The sequence below is a fragment of the Leptodactylus fuscus genome, chromosome 10 (assembly GCF_031893055.1).
Source record: "Leptodactylus fuscus isolate aLepFus1 chromosome 10, aLepFus1.hap2, whole genome shotgun sequence".
Lineage (NCBI taxonomy): Eukaryota > Metazoa > Chordata > Amphibia > Anura > Leptodactylidae > Leptodactylus > Leptodactylus fuscus.
This window is the reverse complement of record NC_134274.1, coordinates 24,390,060-24,412,926: the sequence shown is the minus strand read 5'-3', so window position 1 is coordinate 24,412,926 and position 22,867 is coordinate 24,390,060. Positions and strand designations below refer to the sequence as shown.

General features: G+C 39.0%; 1 protein-coding gene across 4 annotated transcripts in view; it reads left to right on the top strand.

The window, feature by feature from the left end:
• Positions 1-22,867, top strand: part of SH3PXD2A (SH3 and PX domains 2A) — a 185,318-nt gene that overhangs the window by 151,996 nt on the left and 10,455 nt on the right. For 2 of the 4 annotated variants that reach the window (XM_075257489.1, XM_075257487.1), the window contains 2 exons: positions 12,244-12,357; positions 16,536-16,619. In XM_075257489.1, coding sequence (XP_075113590.1) covers positions 12,244-12,357; positions 16,536-16,619 — 198 coding nt within the window. The remainder of the gene's footprint in view (positions 1-12,243; positions 12,358-16,535; positions 16,620-22,867) is intronic. The other 2 variants (XM_075257490.1, XM_075257491.1) reach the window with 1 other exon arrangement.

Sequence of the window (22,867 nt, the reverse complement as noted above, 5' to 3'; positions counted from 1 at the left end):
GTAGGGATTTTGAATTACCATAAGGTCCTCCCATAGATCCGAACTGATCTCTGATCTCTGCAGATGAATAATTTTGCATGTGTAAAGGAGATGCCCAACTATATTAAAAATGTGCCTATTGTCTGAAAATAGTGTGTGTATATATAGGCCACCTGGTCACATTCTTTTTTGTGACAAATCACCTCGGGGGCCATTGGTTGCAGCGGTGACCTGAGCACACATGGGATGTCATCAATGACTGGTGACAGTGAGGACTGGGCTCCCACTAGAATGGAGGACCTGTAAAGGGTGGGTTGACCTTTAATTTTGTACAATATTTCCAGTCTGTAGCTGCATGTTTAATAGTCAGACAACCCCTTTAAGTTTGGTGTGTATTTGTACCTGATAATGGAAGCAGCAGATTCTGCTTTGCTCATTATGAGGATTACCTCATGCAGTCTGTTCACATCCACGCCAAGAAACGTGAAGGGAGTGAAATGGACATTCCTGAACCAGCAACGGACTTGCCAGCACTGGAGAGCCAAAATTAGTATATGGGCATTTGCCAAACCCATTAAAGCTGAAATATAATTTTTTTTATTTGTTAATTATTATACTCTTATTAAAGTGGAACTGTAGTTTTTCCTAAGTATTGTTTATATTAGTCAGTCCTTTAGCATCTCAATGTGACATTCACTGTATAGGCCGGTATGCATACAGAGAAAAGTTAAGGTATTGGCCCTTTTTTGTTTGAAGGGTCCCACAATCGCAAACTGATCATGTGGACCCCCCGGTAGTCAGCAGCAGTATGCAGGAAAACCTGGCATTACGGACAGAGTCATGAAAACTTCCAAACTCACTTGCTTGGATAACTCTCATAGCCATTCTGGAGATGCAGTCCTGTACAAAAGTTTTAGGCTAAGGCTCCATGTAGCAGTTTCCTCTGCAGACTTTCTGCTTCCATTATACCTATAAGGAAACCGCCGGTGTTTCGGTTGATATAATCGTTTTGGAAATCGCTGCGTGGATTTTTCTGCAATGTATGGATGGAATTCTTTAGAATCCCATCCACTTTGCAGGGACTGTAAAACACTGTGGCCAAACCACGTGGGGCCCCCGCCTTAGGCAGGTATGGAAAGAATGATGCAAAGTGAGCATGCTTTCAGAAATAGAAGGGTTAATAGTTTATAGGGTTTTTTTGTCAATTAACAAAATGAGATGAATGAAGAAAAGAGAACTCTAAATCCCATCAATATTTGGTTGGTCCTTTGGTGGAGGAGTCCTGCAAGTGATGATATGGCCCTCACACAGCCTTGATCTAAACTTCATCCAGTCTGTCTGGGATTACATGAAGAGAGAGAAGGATTGGAGCAAGCCTACATCCACAGAAGATCTGGGCTTCGTTTTCCAAGATGGCGGGAACAACCTCTCTGCTGAGTTCCTTCAAAACCTGTCTGCAAGTACCGAGAAGAACTGATGGGAGGCAAAGGGTAAAGGTCACACCAAATATTAATGGAATTTAGATTTCTTTTTGTTAATTTCTATTATTTTATTAATTTCCTGTGGATATTCCAGAATTAAGAAGAGAATATCTCTTTAAGGCTTAGATTCTGACTCCTGGAGCTGAGGATACCAATATGAAGTGTTTTATTCGCAAGTAAAGATAATAATTTCACCTGATTTATCAATCACATCTATGGCCTTAAGGTTTGCAATGTCCCAGATTTTCAGTTGTAAGTAGAAATTTATATTAAATCAACCTGAAAATATTCATGCATCCGAGGGTTTTCTGATATTCTGTCTGATTAACCCCATTTTTCACGGTTGTTATCTGGTCAGTTAAACAGGCCACAAACATATAAGGCATAGCTGAAAGATTCTTCCATTCCCCCAGTGCATATACCCTAAAATATTCTTGTATTCAGATTTTTGCCAAGAGTATTTTTTTTTATACTCCGTTTGAAATAATTCATTGTGAAAACTGTTCTTCGTTCCTAGGGAGACATACACATTGGATTTCCATCAGCCGAACTGGCTTATGATCAGATATATAGATGCCACTTACGTTCATATGAACAATCCCATCATATGTCCAACGGCCGAAATCTCTGTCCGTACACTACACTATTTTTTAACCCTTGCACGCTTACTTTTGGATACCTTTGCCCGTCATGGACTGCTATGGCTGGTGTAATGTGCAATTAAATAAACTAACTGTATACTAAATATACTAATATATATATATATATATATATATATATATATATATATATACACAGTCCTATGAAAAAGTTTGGGCACCCCTATTAATCTTAATCATTTTTAGTTCTAAATATTTTGGTGTTTGCCAACAGCCATTTCAGTTTGATATATCTAATAACTGATGGACACAGTAATATTTCAGGATTGAAATGAGGTTTATTGTACTAACAGAAAATGCGCAATATGCATTAAACCAAAATTTGACCGGTGCAAAAATATGGGCACCTCAACAGAAAAGTGACATTAATATTTAGTACATCCTCCTTTTGCAAAGATAACAGCCCCTAGTTGCTTCCTGTAGCTTTTAATCAGTTCCTGGATCCTGGATGAAGGTATTTTGGACCATTTCTTTCTACAAAACAATTCAAGTTCAGTTAAGTTTGATGGTCGCCGAACATGGACAGCCCGCTCTCAAATGATCTGAAAACAAAGATTGTTCAACATAGTTGTTCAGGGGAAGGATACAAAACGTTGTCTCAGAGATTTAACCTGTCAGTTTCCACTGTGAGGAACATAGTAAGGAAGTGGAAGACCACAGGGACAGTTCTTGTTAAGCCCAGAAGTGGCAGGCCAAGAAAAATATCAGAAAGGCAGAGAAGAAGAATGGTGAGAACAGTCAAGGACAATCCACAGACCACCTCCAAAGAGCTGCAGCATCATCTTGCTGCAGATGGTGTCACTGTGCATCAGTCAGCAATACAGCGCACTTTGCACAAGGAGAAGCTGTATGGGAGAGTGATGAGAAAGAAGCCGTTTCTGCACGTACGCCACAAATAGAGTTGCCTGAGGTATGCAAAAGCACATTTGGAGAAGCCAACTTAATTTTGGAAACAAAGATTGAGTTGTTTGGTTATAAAAAAGGCGTTATGCATGGCGTCCAAAAAGAAACAGCATTCCAAGAAAAACACATGCTACCCACTGTAAAATTTGGTGGAGGTTCCATCATGCTTTGGGGCTGTGTGGCCAATGCCGGCACCGGGAATCTTGTTAAAGTTGAGGGTCGCATGGATTCCACTCAGTATCAGCAGATTCTTGAGAATAATGTTCAAGAATCAGTGACGAAGTTGAAGTTACGCCGGGGATGGATATTTCAGCAAGACAATGATCCAAAACACTGCTCCAAATCAACTCAGGCATTCGTGCAGAGGAACAATTACAATGTTCTGGAATGGCCATCCCAGTCCCCAGACCTGAATATCATTGAACATCTGTGGGATGATTTGAAGCGGGCTGTCCATGCTCGGCGACCATCTAACTTAACTGAACTTGAATTGTTTGTCCAAAATACCTTTATCCAGGATCCAGGAACTGATTAAAAGCTACAGGAAGCGACTAGAGGCTGTTATCTTTGCAAAAGGAGGATCTACTAAATATTAATGTCACTTTTCTGTTGAGGTGCCCATACTTTTGCACCGGTCAAATTTTGGTTTAATGCATATTGCACATTTTCTGTTAGTACAATAAACCTCATTTCAATCCTGAAATATTACTGTGTCCATCAGTTATTAGATATATCAAACTGAAATGGCTGCTGCAAACACCAAAATATTTAGAACTAAAAATGATTAAGATTAATAGGGGTGCCCAAACTTTTTCATAGGACTGTATATATATATATATATATATATATATATATATATATATATATAGTTACATTTTCTTTTTAATTCTATGCAGTATCACATTTTTTTTACCTATAGCATACCATGAAAGCTAGGCTTGAGTAAGCACCCTACTTTGCTAGTACTTTGAAAATAACTTTATTTTTTCACTTAGTAAATCAGCATTTTATAGGCTGCAACTTTAGGCAAATTTGTAGGTAAAGACACTTGAGTATGAGGTTGGCAATCTAATAGTCCCAGCTAATAGTAATCTCCCAGGATTGGAAAATTGTAAACCTCTGGCATTTGCGGTGCTGTTACTAGACACTGGCAGGGATGAAACCCTTCGCTCCAAGTTTCAAGTGAGAGTTTCATATTAACTGAAGTCATATGTTATGAAATCGTAAATCCTATTCGAATGGTTCAAAAGGAATACATTTTACGGTTCCCGGCAGGCTGGAGAGCAGGGTAGGCAAACTTATTTGGATTGTGAAAATGGGGATTGCTGAGTAAGATCATTGGTGCAGCTGATGATATCCTTGTATTTGCTAAGGAGAGGATGTAACCTTATGCTGAAATAACAAAAGATGCCTGGGGCTGTTGAAAGGGTTCTTGAGTGATTTATTTATTTCTTTTGCTACTGTTGAAAAAGCAACTCTGGTTGCAATATTATGAACACCAGTGATACCGGTAAAGGTATGTACTATATACATTTTACTAAAGATGCTCATTGGAGACGTCTGGTTAGAATCTAATTGTGGTAGCAAGTTTTTTGTTATTCAGAAACTTAATGGTCATGTTTGGTATTGTAGCTGATTTCTGTTCAGCTGAATGGAGCCAAGCTTATTTTTATAACCAATAGCAGTTCCTCTTGTCTCTCTCATACACATTCATGCTCAGCTAAGTATGCTTGTTTCTCAGTTAGGAAAGGGAAATAGACTGCTGCCCAAACTCCATATACACACAAGGATTGGTCATTACCTGTCAAAGTAGTAAGATTCAGCAGGAGGTGGAGGTGGAGGTGTCTGGTGAACATTTTTGTAATATACTTTTTTAGCCAATTTTACTTCCTTTTAGTAGAAAAACTAAAGCTAACCATTGCCAGGAAGTCATCCCATCCCCCTACTATGTATTTCCAGTTGCCATAGGTGGGTAGTCATCTCAAATATCTGTTTTTCCTGTTTTATGCCACCTAGAACAGTGTTTCTGATGTCATGTGAAAGCTGAGGTTCTAGCTATGAAAGAAAACCGACACATCACTAGTTAATGACCCAGTTGTAGACGTGATTTTATATGCAGCATGAACTGCATAGCTTTCATATGACAGCATATGAAGCTTTCACATGAGACCAGAACCTCGGTTCCAGGTGATATAAAACTAAAGATACAGCTATTTAGGGACCTTCCCCCTTTGGCTACTGCTAAATCTGCATATACTGGCAATAGAAATGCATATAGCTTCTCCCTGGCAATAGCTAGTTAGAGGTTTCCTTGGGGCACTTTAGAGCCTGCTTTCTATTAAAGGGAAGTAAAATAGGCTAATAAAGTATATTCCTGAAATGTTCTTTCTTGTTCGGCTACCTCGTCAGCCATTATTTTGGACACATTTTTAATCATAGAATTTAGAAGAAAATGTTGTGTAAAGAAATCTGCCTGAACATTTGGCCGCATCCACATTCCCTACGTGTCTTCCTATACTATTGATAATAAGTACACAAAGTCCTTTGATCTCGCTGTGTGTGCCCCAGTGGTCCTCAATTTGTAGCAATCCTCCTCACCTACCTGTAGGTTTGCCCCATGTTGGAGACCACTGATCTCCACATCATTGAAGCAAGTAATTGAGACTGAGTTATGATAAAGCTGTAATGATGTCATTTTTTTCTCAATATACTGCTTTTTAACACATTTGTCTACTTTTTCTGTCTGACCTCTCCTGCCCAAGGACTTTTGTCTGGTCTGAGCTCCATTCAAGTGCAAGGGCCTGAGCTCCAAAACCAGATGAAGACCATTTCTTATATCAGACAAACCCCTTAACCACAAAATCTTTCCTCCCATCTGTGATAACTTTTCTCAAGTCTGTGGAAATGGTTGTATAAATTTTGCTGGTTTGCGTCTTTCATATACTGTATGTTATGGAACATTGAGCCTATGAGGCTATGACTGTGCTTTCTGCTTGAGGTATTGCATGACTTGTCCTGCTTTCTGTCAAACTCTGGCTGCCCAGCTGACATGAAGCTTATTTTCATGGTTTGCTTTGGAACATGTGACCTTCTCATTGTAGCGTTGTCATATTTGCGGATGGAAAATATGTTTAACATCTTATATCCTGAAAATGTGTTATGCATATTGGAAAATTTCAGCATATGTCCAAGGATATCCAATATCCAGCACTGTATTGTGCACATTGTACAATGGGAACTTATATGATCCTATAATATCCATATAGCAATGGACTATAGATGTACAGTAGAACCTACAAATTGTGAAGGTCCTGTAGTGAGGTCATAAGGTCTACTCATACCCGAGACATTTGGGATGCCTGTCTGTAGGTCACTCTATGCAGATGCTTGGGATGTGGTAATCTCTCTGTGTCTTTATGGATTGATACAATTACTCTATTCTACCATGTAAGACAATAAAAATATTCAAGAGATAAATATATGCAGTGAACTGGTTTGACTCGTGTGTCACAGCGATTTGTAGCTGCCAAGAGACTTTCCAGCAAACAGAGATGTGTCCAAGCTAAATACACGAAATGAGACAATCTCCAAGAGATTAGATTACCCTCCTTGCAGATGGTTTATATATTTTCCATGTATGTATGCGGAAAAATAGCACTTTTTATGATATTTAACAGTATTATCTTGCTTAGGAATGATGTTTAATATGCTGTTTGTCTTCTTGGAATGGAAATTTGATCAGGATCAGGCTGGTGGTGTAACCTGGTAGTCCGAAGGACGGAGGCTTAGGTGGCCTTTTTAGGATATGTTCACGTGCGTTGGATACGCTGCAGATTTTCCTTCCAGATTTGCAGAAAATCGACACACTGCCGATAGATCAGCACATTTGGTATACAAGTTTAATTCATTGCAATGAATAGGGTGAACTTAGAAGCATTTCCACTGCAATATCTGTATATGACGCATGCACATTTTACAGTGTGTATCTCAAGGATATGCCGCAGATTTTTATTTTCTATCTGTTCTATTATTCAGAGAAGACTATTCTTATTACTTTTAGGCTGCACCAGATAGCAGAATGGCTTGGCATCCATGATTTTCTGCGTGTCTTTTTAGGGTTTGGTTCAAGTCTTCACCTTTTCAACTCAACAGTGAAAATATGACATCAACAGATATGGGGATACTGGGGAATAGGTGTAGCAGAACCACCCAGCCCTTGTTTCTGTGCACTATATACTATTAGAAATTTGGATGCACATCTGCAGAATTCCCCTGGTCGCCAGTAATATGATAAAACACAGATAATCGTGTAACATCATTGTTACAAAATCATGAAACAAACCCTAAAGCTCCATGTACACGACTGTAGTTGTGGTCTATGTGCTCTCCCTTATCATGGATAGTATATCCATCTCTATGGCTCCATGCACACGTCCATAGATTTTACACATTTGTGAGGGATGCGATAAATGGAGCAGATCCTACTCCTGTTTCTTTTTCGTCTCGTTCCGTTTATTTGATTCAATAAACGGAAGCTGAATAAGACTTATTATAAAGAAAAGACGCTCATAGACAACAGTAATCACCATCAGCCGTGTCATCTCCTTCATATAGCACTGTAGTATATGAGACGTACCTACCTTACTCTACTACTGTGCTCCATTACTGAAAGATCTTGCCTGCCATGTTCTCAATCTATGTATCAAATGAATCCATAGGCTCTGATAGAAAGCAATTCTTTAGATAAAACTGAAATGTTTGGTTGTATACAGTAGGTGAAGGAGAGGCAGTATGTACAACAATATGACCTACAGGTGCATACGTAAGGTAAATATCCCAGATATGCTAAACTAGCTCTTTGGATGCAGTGTGAATAGAGCCTTCACGTGCACATGTTTCGAGGAATGGGTTGTAGCAGATAGAAGAAGTCTTTTGCCCCTCCTGTAACAATCACCTTTGTACCTGTGCTTTTGGCAACATTGTGTGATAAAGAAGTAAGAACATGTCCAAATAAGGGTTATTTATGGGTGATTTCATATTTGGTCCTCCAATTATTTGGGCAATTTGTTGCAGTTTTACAACATGTGATATAATGGATATAATTTCATCTCCTTCCGGTGGCTCCGTATGCTCAAGTTTTAGTTTGGAAACACCTGGAAAGCCTCAAGTTGGACAACCCCTGCCATGTACGGGACTTCTGTTACAGTGAATGTTGAGCAACATTGTAACTTTCGAGATGGTAAAGGAAGTATCCTACAACCATTGGCCTAATCCATAATGGTAATAGTGAGCTTGACCTAACATTAAAGATATTCGAGTAGTTCCTGACTTTTGTATAACTATCCTGTATGACGTGTATTCTCCTATAGTATACAGGTTAAACTTGAGAATAATTAATGAATGTAGCAGAATAAAAAAAATAGCTTTAAGTGATCTAGTGCTAAATATATAAGCTGTTTTGGATTTGAGTGGGTGTAGGGGGAATATCTAGTTTTCCTCTTCCTTCCAGATTTTAAGATTTATGATGCAGGATATATCCAGGTATGCAGTCTGAGTTTCCATTCCCCGATCCAAGAGCACTGTAGATACAGAGAAGAAATACGGAAAAAATACCATGAAGCAAAGCTTGTAGACGTCTTGCTGTTGTAGTCTAACATGCTAATACCCTTACTGGCCAATGCCCGAATCCATCTTTGAATACAATGCTGTTCACATACCAAACCGCCTCAGACAGCCAAAAAATGTGAGCGTCTGGACTCTACCTTACTGTATTTGAAGGACTCCTAAAAGTTGCATTTGAGTCCACCCTTTATTACTCTAGTTTTAGTATAATATGCAGGTAGATACATATGTCTCAATAGTAGGATACGATATGTCGTCAGTTATTTCTATCAGGGCTGTGGAGTTGGGGGGGGGGTGTTACAGACTCAGTATACAGTTATCAGTATTGATTGTATAATTTATTAGATTCATGTCTAGTTACATATTTATATTTATTGTGATGGAAATCCAATCACAGGCTTTTTGTGAATTAGAGGCGCGTTACTGCTTCTGCATGATCATGGATGTCAGCCATTCATAAAGGAGTCGGAGTCTTACTGTGGAAAAATAGAGTCTGAGTTGGTGGTTTGGCCTAACAACTCCAGAGTCCTGATTTGTACCACAACTAATGTAGCTGCCATGACTTACGGCAGTGCAGACAAGAGACCCCTACTTCTTTGTACTGTACAAATACTTAACTCTTAACACTTAACATGTACTTAATGTGCATTTACTTACTATGTGATACAGTGTACACTGGCCATGTATACTGTCAACTCAGATACGTACAGATATTTCATTTCTCAGCTTTCCTTGCTATAGTATGACATATATGGCGCAAGATATTCAGATTTAAAAAAAAAAAAAAAAAGATTTTGCAATACTTTGTCACAAGACGTCTATTCTACACATATCTATGTGTGGCCATCCAGTGGTTGTTTTGAGTATTACAGCCTATCAAGAGCCTCCTGTTCCAGCATTGTATTGAACTGGTTTCCGAATTTGAGCTATAGTGAGGACATGTGCAGGACATTGATAGCAATTTGTAGCCATTGGATGCAGTCAAGGGCAATTTTCCATGTGGTATGGCCACTTGGACCCAATCTTTTTCTACTAATCTATTACTTAAAGAGTTACAAGGCAAAAACTGCAACTGGCTCCACACTATAGCCACCTGGGTATTATGATATGCTACAAAATATTGTCACACAATATATTTCAGTATAATACTTGTGTGCTTAGCTATACACCTGTTTCTTATTTGCATCTTAGAATAAAACAACGTTCCTGATAATAGAAAAGTTGTACAAAATTTGAGTAAAATGGCTGAATTGCCTGTTTGCGTCACTTCAGAAAGCTCTACTGCGTGATCCCATGTGTCTTATTATGGAGGCTCTAGATATCCTAGTTCTGTACTGTACTATGTGTCCATAATTCAGCCAGGGTAAATCAATATGATTTCATTCTTTGGCTTGCTTTGTTCCATTTTTGTGCAGCATATTGAATTGTAAACTCCTTAGGTCATTGGAATCCTATGAAACCTCAGCTGACAATGAGAGTAAGCACATGAGGCTGCCTGGTATTAGACGGAATTACAACAGTTTCGTCTATGGTAAATCTGCTCCGGAGGAATACACAGCACTTCACATCTGTTCATTGGTGTACCAATGTTCATGTCTATCCATTATTCTAGTCTTCCATTGTGTTAGTCAGTAAGGTTGACGTAATGCTCCTTGTGAGGCAGGTTAGGCTGGTTCCTGGGAAACCCACAGACCCAATAGACTATAATAAGGTTCAGGTGGTTTTCGCTCAGTTTCCACACAAAACATGCAGAGCGAGAAGTCCTGTGAGCAGCAGTTTTCTCTCCGGATGTGTAGTGCAGAAACCACACGGACTCTATTATAGTCTATAGGGCCCGCAGGTTTCCTTAGGTAACCGCTTTTTTTTAAGCGTATAGGTTTCTGTTCGGGGGTCCCCAAGTGGATTCCCTGAACGGAAACCTGAACGCAGATTTGAACTGGGCCTTAATGTTCTTCTTATGGAACATGAAAGGGTTTTCAGTATGCATCTGTTTTAAAGATCACTTTGATGCTAAATGTAGAAAATTTTAAGACAAAAGTCCAACATGCCAGAATGGATGTCCTGCTCAATGGTGCACAAACAAGGTCACACCCCAATTGGTGAGGCCATATTCTCTTTGTGCCAGGAGATGCCCCTTTTAAGTCCCTTTTTATGACATGGGTATGTTTATATTCTGTTCACAGCCCCTTTCTATGAACCTGCACATAAAGTGGCCACATCAAACATTTAATGACCTTGAGTCAGGCAGATATTGGAGCACCCTCATGGATCCGTAATATTTACCCTCTCTTCTGGGAGTCCTGGAAGTCATCCCTGCTTTCAGGAGCTTCCTTGGTGCTCCAAAAGAGTTGATAAGTATGGATTAAGATGTGTCCCTTGAGAACTTCCAAAAGTTTAAGAGCATGACAGATGATGGAGTGGGACACAGAGAGTACATCTGCCTGTGGTCATGGAAGATTGCTTAAGGAGTCCAGTTTCTTAAGAAATAAATGTTATACAATATTGGGACACAGTAGGCAAACAATCAGTAGGCTAGAATAAACTTCGTAGCCACACATACATCATAAACATCACAAAATCATGGTTTCTAAGAAAAAAGACATCTGAAGACATGTTGAACCGAGAGTAAAAGACATCTGTAGAGTTAGATACTCTTAATAGTCTCTATGTGGAGTCTAATGTGAAGAGCCAGGATTTATTATCACTGATGGTTTAGTTTAAAGTATATACCGTATGCAAAAAATTTCTACTTGGCTATTTATCGCATGCATTTATGTAACCGGAAGGATAATGGCCCTGTTATTTGAGTCAGCTGAGTGTCATCCTGTGTCCCCTTTTTTCAATTCCAAATTATAAATGAATGTCAAGCAATATGTGAATAGTTTGTTGCATAAAAATAGGAGCCAACAATGGAGATCTGTTTTCAATAACTGGAATCTGGCATTCCTTCCACGCCAGCTTTTTTCCAAATGGTTTGCGGACGACTGAAACAAATCCTTTATATGTAACAGATAAACATGAAACAGCACATTCTGGCAATTCTGTTGCCTGGCTAGGGCAGGTTTGTTTGGTGGTCATACCCAGCTCAATATGGGGAAATAGTACTTAAAGCTGATGATGGTTTGTGGGGTTGTTGGTCTTGGACAACCCCAATTTCATAGAGAGTGACAATAAATCTCGGAGTCCCCATTTGATCACTTATAATCCATGAGGGAAGAAGGCGCACCCTTTGTAACTATTGTCCTTTGCCAATACTTGAGGGTCCAATGGGTTTTATAAACCAGCGACCACTTTGGAAATCTTTAGAAGCTTAATCTAAAATGTTAATTTTATTTGTTTTCCAAAATAGTTTTTGATACATATTTTTATATCCTATTCTTGAGTTGTAGTGGTACAAATATATGCTATCTTAGGTGGGGAGTCTTGGAAATACATATGTGGCCAAAAAAGAGTGGAGCAAAACAACTGGCTTGGTCGTCTCGTGCAACTCCTCTCGGGCCAAGACAATAGGGAAGAAAGGAAGCGTGCTTGCTTAGTAGGTGTCATCCTACTGCAGGATCCGTTATGGCAGATGTTTATGTGTGTTTTCTTTCTTTCAGGCTGGTGGTTTGTAAGCACGGCAGAAGAACAAGGTTGGGTTCCTGCCACTTATTTAGATTCTCAGAGTGGTACCAAAGATGATTCTGAAATTAACACATCTAAATCAGGAGATGGTAAGTTATACACTTGATATATACATGATCAGAAGTTCAGATTTTGGTGTGTGTGTTTTATTTCTTTATAAATGTGCAATGTGCCATTCTTCTATCATATTTCCAAGAAATTTTTGAATACCCTAACATTTGGGTGTTACCAAATTGCCTTTTCAAAGAAGTGTGTCCATAAACAGTCTGGTACTGATTGGACAGTGTCACTGTGTATAAGCACGCCCCCAACTGGACAAACTCAGCTATTGATTTAGTCATAGATTTCTAATAGGAATAACATGATCAGTACAATATAGAGATGTAGGAAAAGATTTTGTGGAACGTTATTTTTTGGAGGGGGGTTTATGAATATGCAGGATGGATTTGGGGTTTTTCATTATCGGGTGAACGTAATTTATTTTTAATTCGCTGAATGTGATTATTCTTTATAAGTATCTGTATATTTGGAAAATGTAAATATGCTCCTATTTACCTGACCTGGTTACCTTATCTAAACTGTCTAGATAAGGGAGCTTGGCTTATGTTAGGTACAGACTAACGTCATGTAACCTTTGTTGTGGTCCAATGGAGAACCAGAACAACTGATAGGTGGACTACAAAAAAATATAGTTTCATACAGAGATTAATGGACCCTATGGAATATAATGAGATCCATTGGGGGTCTATAGTTTTAAAGCTGATTCTGGTTGAGGAAAGAGTCCTCCTTACAGCATGTTTTCCTCTGCCAATTTTCAGATTGACACTGCGACAAGTCACCAGCAGAGATTCTGGCGCAGATGTGAACATAACCTGAGTATATTTGTTAAATGTGCCACATTTATCCATGGCATGCATCAGGTTTTTATTACAAAATAATAGTATAAAGTAAGGCTGCGTCTAGCAAGACGTGCCAAACCTATTACACAGCATGCCCCACTGTGAGAAATTTGGTGCATTTTGTGACCTTTACCCCAAAATAATTTTGCATTTTCATGATTTGCAAAACCAGAAAGAAGCCGCTGGTATGATCTTAGTAACTACACACCACTATAATCGCAGCTTTAGGAGATATGGTATCATTTCAACACATCCTGAATTGCAGACCAGACGTCCTGTTTATTTCAATATCTTTGCCCTGACTCACTGGAATACACAGTGTTCCTTTAAATCCATCAAGGATCATGATCTACCTATAATCATAATCTTAGCTTTGATGCTTTCCTGGCTTCTTATTTATTTATTTATTTATTTATTTATATTTTTTTTTTATTACCTGGTTGTCCCTGCAATGATTTTCAGGGACAGACATACCACACATGGGGTCCCACTCCCACCTATTAAATGGCATGGACCTGAGCCAATGAATCTATACTGTAGCTCCACTTACTTGTAATTTCTCAGTGGTTCTCAGGGATTCTAGGACATTCTCCTAAGTACCACAATATATGTGTCTGGTCTCGGAGCTGCTTTAGTTGCTTCTTTGTCACCTTTGAGCGTTTTCTGTTTTCAGAGGATTTGGGTAACATAATGGATTAATGTATATCTAATTTTCTATTATGTGACTGTAGCATCAGACGGACGCTATGGCTACATTTTTACCATTCTTGTGAGCTTATTTTTTATATAGACAGGCTACATGTGTGATCATTTTACTGCCCCTCCCAGATGAAAGTCCACAGAAGATTTACATCTCTTTTGAAGGTTTAAGACAGACAGTCTTGGCTTTCGTGTCCAAGTAAAAGCTACTCTGTCATGTTACAGTCTGCTTTCATCTGCAGTATGAGCCTATTTGTTGCCTCTTGATACATTTTAAGTCAATTCTGTATTATTTAGGCAATTTCAATGGTTAAACTTCCCTGTCATGTTAGGTTCTCTGCTGTACTCCAGATGCTTTCACATAGTGAAGAGCAGAGACAGTCATGTGACCGAGATTTGGAGCTTCAGCAGAGGAGGCAGAGGAATGAAAGTTCCAGCCTCCCCCCGCTGCACTTTACAAGGCTCAGTATGAGGGTAACAGGGGACTCCCTATCTATGCCAGTATGAATATTTATCCAGTGTAGTGAATGCACTGTAAAACAATGTTCTCATATAACCACTTTAAGGGTGCATTCACACTACGTAACGCCAGCGTGTATCACAGCCGTACACGCCGGCGTTACAGCAGGGCTGCCGAACACTTCCCATTCATTTCTATGGGAGCCGGCATACGAGCGCTCCCCATAGAAATGAATGGGCTGCTTCTTTCACTGCGAGCAGTCCCATTGAAGTGAATGGGAAGTGCCGGCGTGTACAGCTCGGCATGAGCGTAACACGCTGGTGTTACGTAGTGTGAATGCACCCTAACAGTAGATATGGTGTTTCCTATGCACCAAATATCTATATAGATCTAGCAATGTTTAACTTGACAGTAGATAATGATGTAAATGATATTAAATGTTGCGACTGTCTTTTACTCTAAATATCTGGCATAAACTACTAATAAAGTACTGTAAAGTGGAAGCTCATGGCTTAAAAAACATAGTAGATAAGTGCAAGTATTAAAGATAGACTATATGGACTGTAAGTACATGGGTTGTCTGTATTGCAGATGTATTACTGGAATATCAGCATTTCCATCTGGATATGTTATGTTTTATATATTGTTCATCACTTATGATACCCAAATGTTTAGACAGATATGCCCTGTTAATAGACTGTGAAAGGTTAAACTGGTTGAGCACATCCACTTTTTAATTTTAGCAATGGGTGTGGGTCACAGCAGTCAAGCATGTTATTTAAGGGTCCATTCACACAGAGTTTTTTGGTGAGGATTTTGGCGCTGAATCAGTGTCAGAATCCACATGGGAAAAAAAACGCCTCCACATAGAGTTCTATGGGTTGCACTAGCTTTTTTTCCCACTTTTCTGAAAAAAGCTTCCTTGAGGCGGATTCCGCCTGCAAAAACCAACGCAGTCATTGGGCGGCAGAAAATCCATGTGGCATTGGCAAAAACCGCGTGGAAGAACCGCTAGCATTTTTTTTCAAGGTCCATACACTGTGCTGGAGGAAAAAACTATTTTCTAATTCCTGAAGCGGATCCTCGCCAAAAAACATGTGAATGGACCCTAAAGCTTTCACTGTCAAACAACAGAGGTGTCCTGTCTTTAAAGAGTTGCAAAAAAAACAACAAAAAAACTAGATTGTAAATACTGAAGTTCTGGCTTTAAAGCCCAGAGTCTTAGCTTACCAATGACACCAGGATTAAAGTTCTGGCTTTGCTAAGGCTCCATGCAGATGGCCGTGTGCTTTGTCAGTCTGCTATGAGTGCTCATAAAGGTTGGCACACTGACCCATTATATTCTATGGCCCCATGCACACATCCATGAATTATCATGGGACAATTTTTCTAGCATTGCTTCAATTCCTGGTCCATTTTGCGCCCCAATTAAATGAATAGGTCTGTGGAAGGCACAGATGGCACACTGATATTATCCATGTGTTGCTTCTGCCATTTTACCACAGACTTGTTGGGAAGGGAGAAGCTGCAAGCGATAGCAAGAAATGATCACAACGTGTCACTGTCATCTCTTCCCCTCTTTAGCCTTCCAACAACCCCAGAGGTGTTTCACGTGAACTCATGAACCCGTCACATCTATACTCTCCTATGTGTTGTGCATGTAAGAATCTGTGTTGATTCTGACCTACAAACGTAAAATTTTGATGGAAAATTGCACAAAAGTCTAAAGTGTTGAGTGACAAATTCATAATGGACTTGGTGTTTCTTTTTAGTATAGGGGTATATAATTTTCTTTTTATGTATTTTATAACTTGTATGCCATGGGCCTTATTGCAAAATCTGTTAGTCAAAACCATTCATCATTCTGGTGTGGAAGAAGATTTTTGGATACCCCTTCTAGCAACATCCGTACATTCATTTACAATGACAAGCCATGTATTTGTGGGACAAAACACATGTGCCTTTACCCAAACTGTTTGTGCCTTTTCTCTCTATATAGTGTCCAGTAACTCCATTAAGTCTTGGTCATCTACTCATCTCCCTACTCCAGTGTTATAATGCCTCCCTCCACCATTTTAACCAGTTTCTATATTTTACATTTAACATTTTTTAATAGTTCATATAATTTTGTTTCTTCATTTTTATTCACATCCTCCTGTCATGTTTTTTTTTCTTTGTTTGTCTCCATGTTTACATCCATCTACATTAGTAACTAAGAGGCGCAAGGCTCATCTACGGCGCTTGGACCGGCGTTGGACGCTGGGCGGCATAGTCAACAGGCAACAAAGCCGAGGTGAATAGAAATTTTTAGAGTGTGCTGGTTGTGCTTGTAGACATTTACACCATCAGCGGTTTCTCAGGGGTGTTCTTTTACATGCATGTTGATGCCAAGTTTTTATTCTTTTGCTACTTTTTGCTACAACTAACCATTTTATGCTTCCTACAACTTCCTTATGCCTTATTGCTGATATTTTCTATGTATGACTTCAGATAGCTTAAAGTGGTATTCTTATCTTATAAAGTGATGTCATATCCCTTTATTTAGCCAACTTTTTCCGCATGCATGACCATGCCCATCTGGTGGGCAGAAAACTGCAGCATGGCACATAGGGCTGTGATGAATTTTCCTGCTCTGCTGCTTCAGAAAAGAAACAGACTAGGTGCATACTATCATTAGAAGTCTGTTTTGGTTGGGTCCATAAAAAAAAAATCAAAAAAAAAAAATCATCCATTAACATCTGTTAATCCATTATTATATAGTCAGTTTTTTGGGCATTGTTTTGTTCTGCTTTCTGAGACTGCACGGAAAAAACCCCCTAAAATAATGGACGGTGTAATCCATTACCATCCATCATACATCCATTAGCCATAGACAGTAATGTTAAAGAAAAGCCAAAAGTCTTGTGTTATTATCGCTACCAAAATAGCGCGTATTTGATGGATTTAATGAAAACGGACGATAGAACAAACAGGTTTTTGATGGATCTTGTTTTGTGTCCATTGTTAACATTTTCTGACTGATTCCAACAACGAACACTAACAACGGTAGTGTGAACGTCCTCTTAGACAGGGAAGCAGCACTAAATGAGTTCTGCAGTATATTCTAAGGATTGGTGAGGGTCTGCGAGGTCAAACTACCCCCTGTCTTAAGGTGTGATGACCTGTCCTACAACTATACCATCACTTTATAAGATGACAAAGTGGAATTATTTGTTTTACATTGTATTATTTATCTTGTATAGACCCCGAGATATAGTCTTATAGTACAATGAGGAGCTGCCTTCACAATTCTGCTGGCTTCAGAGCTAGAATCTCATCGTGTTACATGCTGACTCTACCCGATTTAGACGCCATGATGTTCATTGTGGCGGTCTTTGCTCACTAGTGAATAGGAGTATCAAGATTTCCCTTCAATCCAGCAAAATCGACCACATTCTGTCTACTGCATGTATATTAATAGCTATATATGTGTTGAATATTCCAGTCAGTATCGTGCAAATCTGAATATACATGAAACCATCAACACGTGCTATGGAACACATAAGGTTCCTATATTGGAAAAGAGCTCCAGTCTGTCTCCAGTTCCTCTTTTACACCCACATCCCAGTCATAGCAAACACACAGTTTCCTGATTAACAATTCCTCACTCCCCTTTGTTTTTCAATTGAGAGAAATAAAAATATGCATAAAACCACAGCCGCCATCACTTGGGTAGAAATCCAGCTCCCTCTGGAGCAGGCCAGAGCAAAGCATTGAGCAGGATAAGGGATATAAAGACTGGGGAGATTGCTGACTGGTGGAAAGTATTTCAGAATAAAATCTTGCTGCGGTCATGAGCACAACACACGTTTTCTGTTAATACAGTCTTAATATTCAACATCCTAAAGTCTGGAATTCTAGTTGAGTTTCTGACCTATCTGTATAATGTGTGGTTGTACATCTTCTATTAAGGTAGTTCAGCAATTTGGCATCCTGTCATTGACATTGGAAAGTCATAATATAAAATCTCCTTTACTGTACCCTTTCCTGATCCTGGGTCCTTTACTAAATAAGTCACCAGACTAATATGTATTCTATACACTAGTCTTACTAAATCATGGGGCTTTCCAGTAACTTTCCTAAGTGTCAATCTTGCAATTGCTAAGTGGGTGCCTAAAATCACCCATGTAATAGTACATGGAAAGGCTGGTGCTGTCAGAGTGGGTCCCCTGGTTACTTAATGGTCCTCTAATCTTCTTTTCAAGGAAGGAGAGCCCTGTTTGGGATCTCCCTATGAATGAGGACCCCAACTATCATTCTTCGTGGTATCCCCGACAGAATGGCTAGGTCAGTGTACAGTGTTTGCAGATTGAACCCTCTGTGGAGGTAAAAAATAAGAGCTGGAAGACCACTTTAGGCTGAGGCTCCAAATTGCAGAAATGCAGCTTTTTTTTTTTGTTGCAGATTTTGTTGTGATTTTTTGAGCTAAAGCCAAGAATGGCTTGACAAGGAATGGTAAATATATAGGAAGCTCTTATACTTGTACCTTCTGCTCAATACACTCCTGGCTTTGGTGCAAAAAAACAACAAAATCTGCAACAAAATAATCTGCTTTTCCACAACATGGGGCCTTAGCCTTAGGGAGGTTTTCTATATTCAAAAGCTTTGCTCAAGGTAAAGACTGATAAAATGCCAAAAAGAAAAATATTGACCCATTTGACCTGCTGCTGCTACAGTGCTATTCTGTGGTCTTCACTTTTGACCTTCCTGTACAGTCAGTCACTGACCTCAGTGGTGCATGGCACAAGCCTATGGAGGCCAGTAATGGGCTGCAGCAGTTACTTTGTTATATGGACACATTACCACCGCAGCCAAATACAGCATAGATGGCACCGAAACAGTGAGGGATTAAATGGGTAAGTATTATAATATTTGTTATATTATTACAGTCCCTGCCCTCAAACAATATTGTTCAGATTTCCGAAAATCCCTTAAAAAAAAAAAAACTAGATTATTCCCTCTTCACGTTTTGTCCCACTCCAGTTGGTTAAACTGGTTTATACTTGTGGGTACATACTGACCACTATGTGGAACATTTTTAGAGTCCATGACTATAATCATTGAGAAACTTGATGCTGTTTTCTCAATATTCTCAATTTAAAAATAGCCATAAAATATAAAAGTATGAGAATCCAAAGCCAATTTCATAAGAGCCTAAGTGTTTCCTAATGATGGAGACCACATTGTGTTTGTTTATATAGGGTTTCGTTGTTTACCTCCTTGGCTTTTATGCTTTTTCTAATGAGTTTTAATGCAGATGTAAGCAAAAGAAACTTCTTAATAAATTGTGTGCTTCCCAACAATGAATAACAACCCTGGAATATGTTTGCCACATGCTGAACCTTCCAAGTATGTCCTTGATGCCGTTCCACACCAGTAAATTATTACATATTCTGTGGTTGTTCTATCACGAGTAGCCAGTCCTGCCATCCGTATTTCGCTGAAAATCTATTACTCTTAAGAGCACGCTCAGAGGATGTACATAATAATGGAGGTATGGAAATAATATTATATAACGTAATCTCAGGATTATACAGATTATAACCATATGCATGCAGAGAAGCGTGATGTAAATCAAGAGCGCCAATGTTTTAAAGGGAGTTTCTGAGATTAAGAAACAGAGTCTGCTTTTTCTCCATGGACAGCCCCTCTTCTTTCAGTTGGCTGTGTTTGGTATTAAAGCTCTTCTTTTTCTTATGTAATCTCAGAAACCTTTAAGGGGAGGATTTTGGCATTTACTCCCCTCCCCCCCACCCAAGTTCCATTTGTGATGACCCACATGTTTCTGGGCTGGGTCCAAATCCAGGTCACATAATAGTAACCAACACCCAGCCCCTGAGTACTTCCAACGCCTCCCTCCTCTGCTCTTACATGCCGGACTTGTCTTTCCACCAAAATCCTGTTTCACGGCAGACTCGGGAGGCCCCCATACCTAAGAGACTGTTCACTTGCTCTTCCAATTATTATCTGTGGAAGTATTAAAATATTCAAATTTCTTTTAATTTAAAGAAATTATCCGTATTGTATCATTAACTAGCTGTATAGTTTGTTACAAATTTACTTTCATAGGAGTTCAGTCACTGAATTAGAGAAGCTTTACTGCTTCTATCTGACCATGGCCATTTATAAAGGAATCAGAGTTGGAGATGGAATAAGGATATGGAAAAACATAGGAGTTGGAGCCGGTGGCTAGGCCTGCTGAGTTCATAGTCCTATGTAACACAAAGCAAACTAATGCTAGTTCTAGTTCTGTCTTCCTTATGAGGTGCAGTCCACCTTGCCTTGAGTATCTAAACCCACTTCTAAGTACCCACTTGTAGTTGGATCCAGTCAAAATTTTATATTTGTACCTATACTGACAGAACCTTATTATTATTTATTTTTTATTATAGCACATACTATATATGTGTGGATAGGACTAGACAAATGATTGAGTCCTTTGGTTGCTTAACTCCATGTCTTGGAACCAAAAATTGCGCTCCTTCTAAGCATCACAGTCTATGTCCACTGCCAAGCTTAAAACCTTTGAATTAGTAACTTCTGTAACTAGTTCACTGTGTGGGTGTATTGAGTTAGAGCCAGTCAGTGGGTTTGTCAATGGATTATTGCTTATACTGTTTAGAGGAAGCTCCAATAGTCAAATTCGCATTTTGTTCTATAACATGGGATAAAGTAACATAAAAGATTCCAAGTCACCTTCAAAATCAAGGAGATTTCCAGCTATTAAGTAGTTCCAGATTTTGAGCACCTCTAACAAGTAACATATAAATTGATAGGTTCATTCAGGATCACATGATAGAAATTATGGGAGAGTTCTAGCCTACAGAAATACATAAAAACTTTTGATCATAAAAGTTTTCCAACACATAGAATCGAATCAAGGTCCATCATTCAGAATGAATACTATTCTTATCAGTTACTTAAATGCGAGAAAACCTTTATTTAATTTTTTAATAAATCAATAGAGACGATGAAGAGAACAAATTTTGCAATATACTTCACTAAAATAAGTGCCTAATACTCCCATCTTTACTATTGACTTCAGTCCCTACTCCTTACACAAGTGGTCTCAGTTTACATTGGGGAGGGGGTGGGAGATGTGAGACTATCTACAGCATTAAATGAGTCATTTCTGTCAGGTGAAGGATGGATAGTAAGTTACTCCTGATAATCCAGATCTATATATTGTGGATATCTCTCTGCTTTGAGGAGCTCTTCGTTTCTACCTCCCTCCCCTCTCCATAGAGTTCTATTGTACAAATTTGATCAGTGACGGAAGGAAGCAAATAATGAAGAAACAAGCACTTTTCTGATATAAAGTATATAGCAAAGTTTATGTTCACCTGAAGATAAATCACCTTATTTGTTTTAAGAAAAAAAAAAAGTTAATTACTCTTTAATGGTCAAACAGAAGTATAGACACGTCTATGGTGAAGTCATATAGCAGAGCAGAAAGCACATGCAATTCTCTTGTATGCTCTTTAACCACTTTGCACCATTTTGTGCTTGTCATGCCTCCGTTTCTGACCTATACTTGCACTGCACTCTCGCTGTTTTGTTGCTTACATTGCATTGGGTAAATACAAGCTGTTTTCGTTTCTTCTATGTAAACACTTTTGGTTTGTGCTTACTTTGCATTAAGATAACTTTCAACATGCTAAAAATGTATAAAACAATCCCTCGTAGAAAATACAAGCCATGGTACTGTAAAAGGCAACCAGTTTAATTTGTTGCCCCCTTTATAGGGGACAGCAATTACTGTTTAAGTTATTCAAGGTAAAATTATATTAAATGAAATGATAAGAGGATAAAAGGTGCAAAAATGTCGACAAATTGATAATAGGTTACGGGGCATTTCTGATGGAGTAAAATACTCAAAGGGTCTGTCACCAGAATGCAGGTGAACAGATAGATTAGGGCCACTTCAATCAACCAGTGTTTTCCTCTTATGAATTGGAGCTTCCAATGCCAAGCTAAGGCTGTTCGTGTCAATATGCAAATGGATAATAATAAGAGCATTGACATTGCTCCAAAGTCATAAGCAGTAATGCTCACAAAAATGGTGATGTCTCAGCAACAGAAACACTGAGAAAATGCCCTTTGACTCAGGTGACCCTAACCTATCTATCTGCAGGGCTTGTATCTGGTGACAGAATTCCTTTCAAGGAGTTTACACACAAATAACACCTATCCCCTACCCACAGGATAAAGAATAAATGTCTGATTGCTGGGGGGGTCTCACATTTGGGAGAATTGGAAATCTGGAATCCCCTTTGTGACTAGAGCAGTAGTGTACATCATTGCTTATTTATATCTATGGAAGTGAATGGGTGCTGTTCTTGGCTATCAGTACCATAATAATGAATAGAGCAGTGGTCATGCATGTACACTACCACTTAATTCACACAGGGGATTCAGAATCAGTGGGTGTCTCACAGCAATCTGACAGTAATCAAATTAACCCTTTTGATGCACCATGGAAGAGATCATGACCTCCTGCCT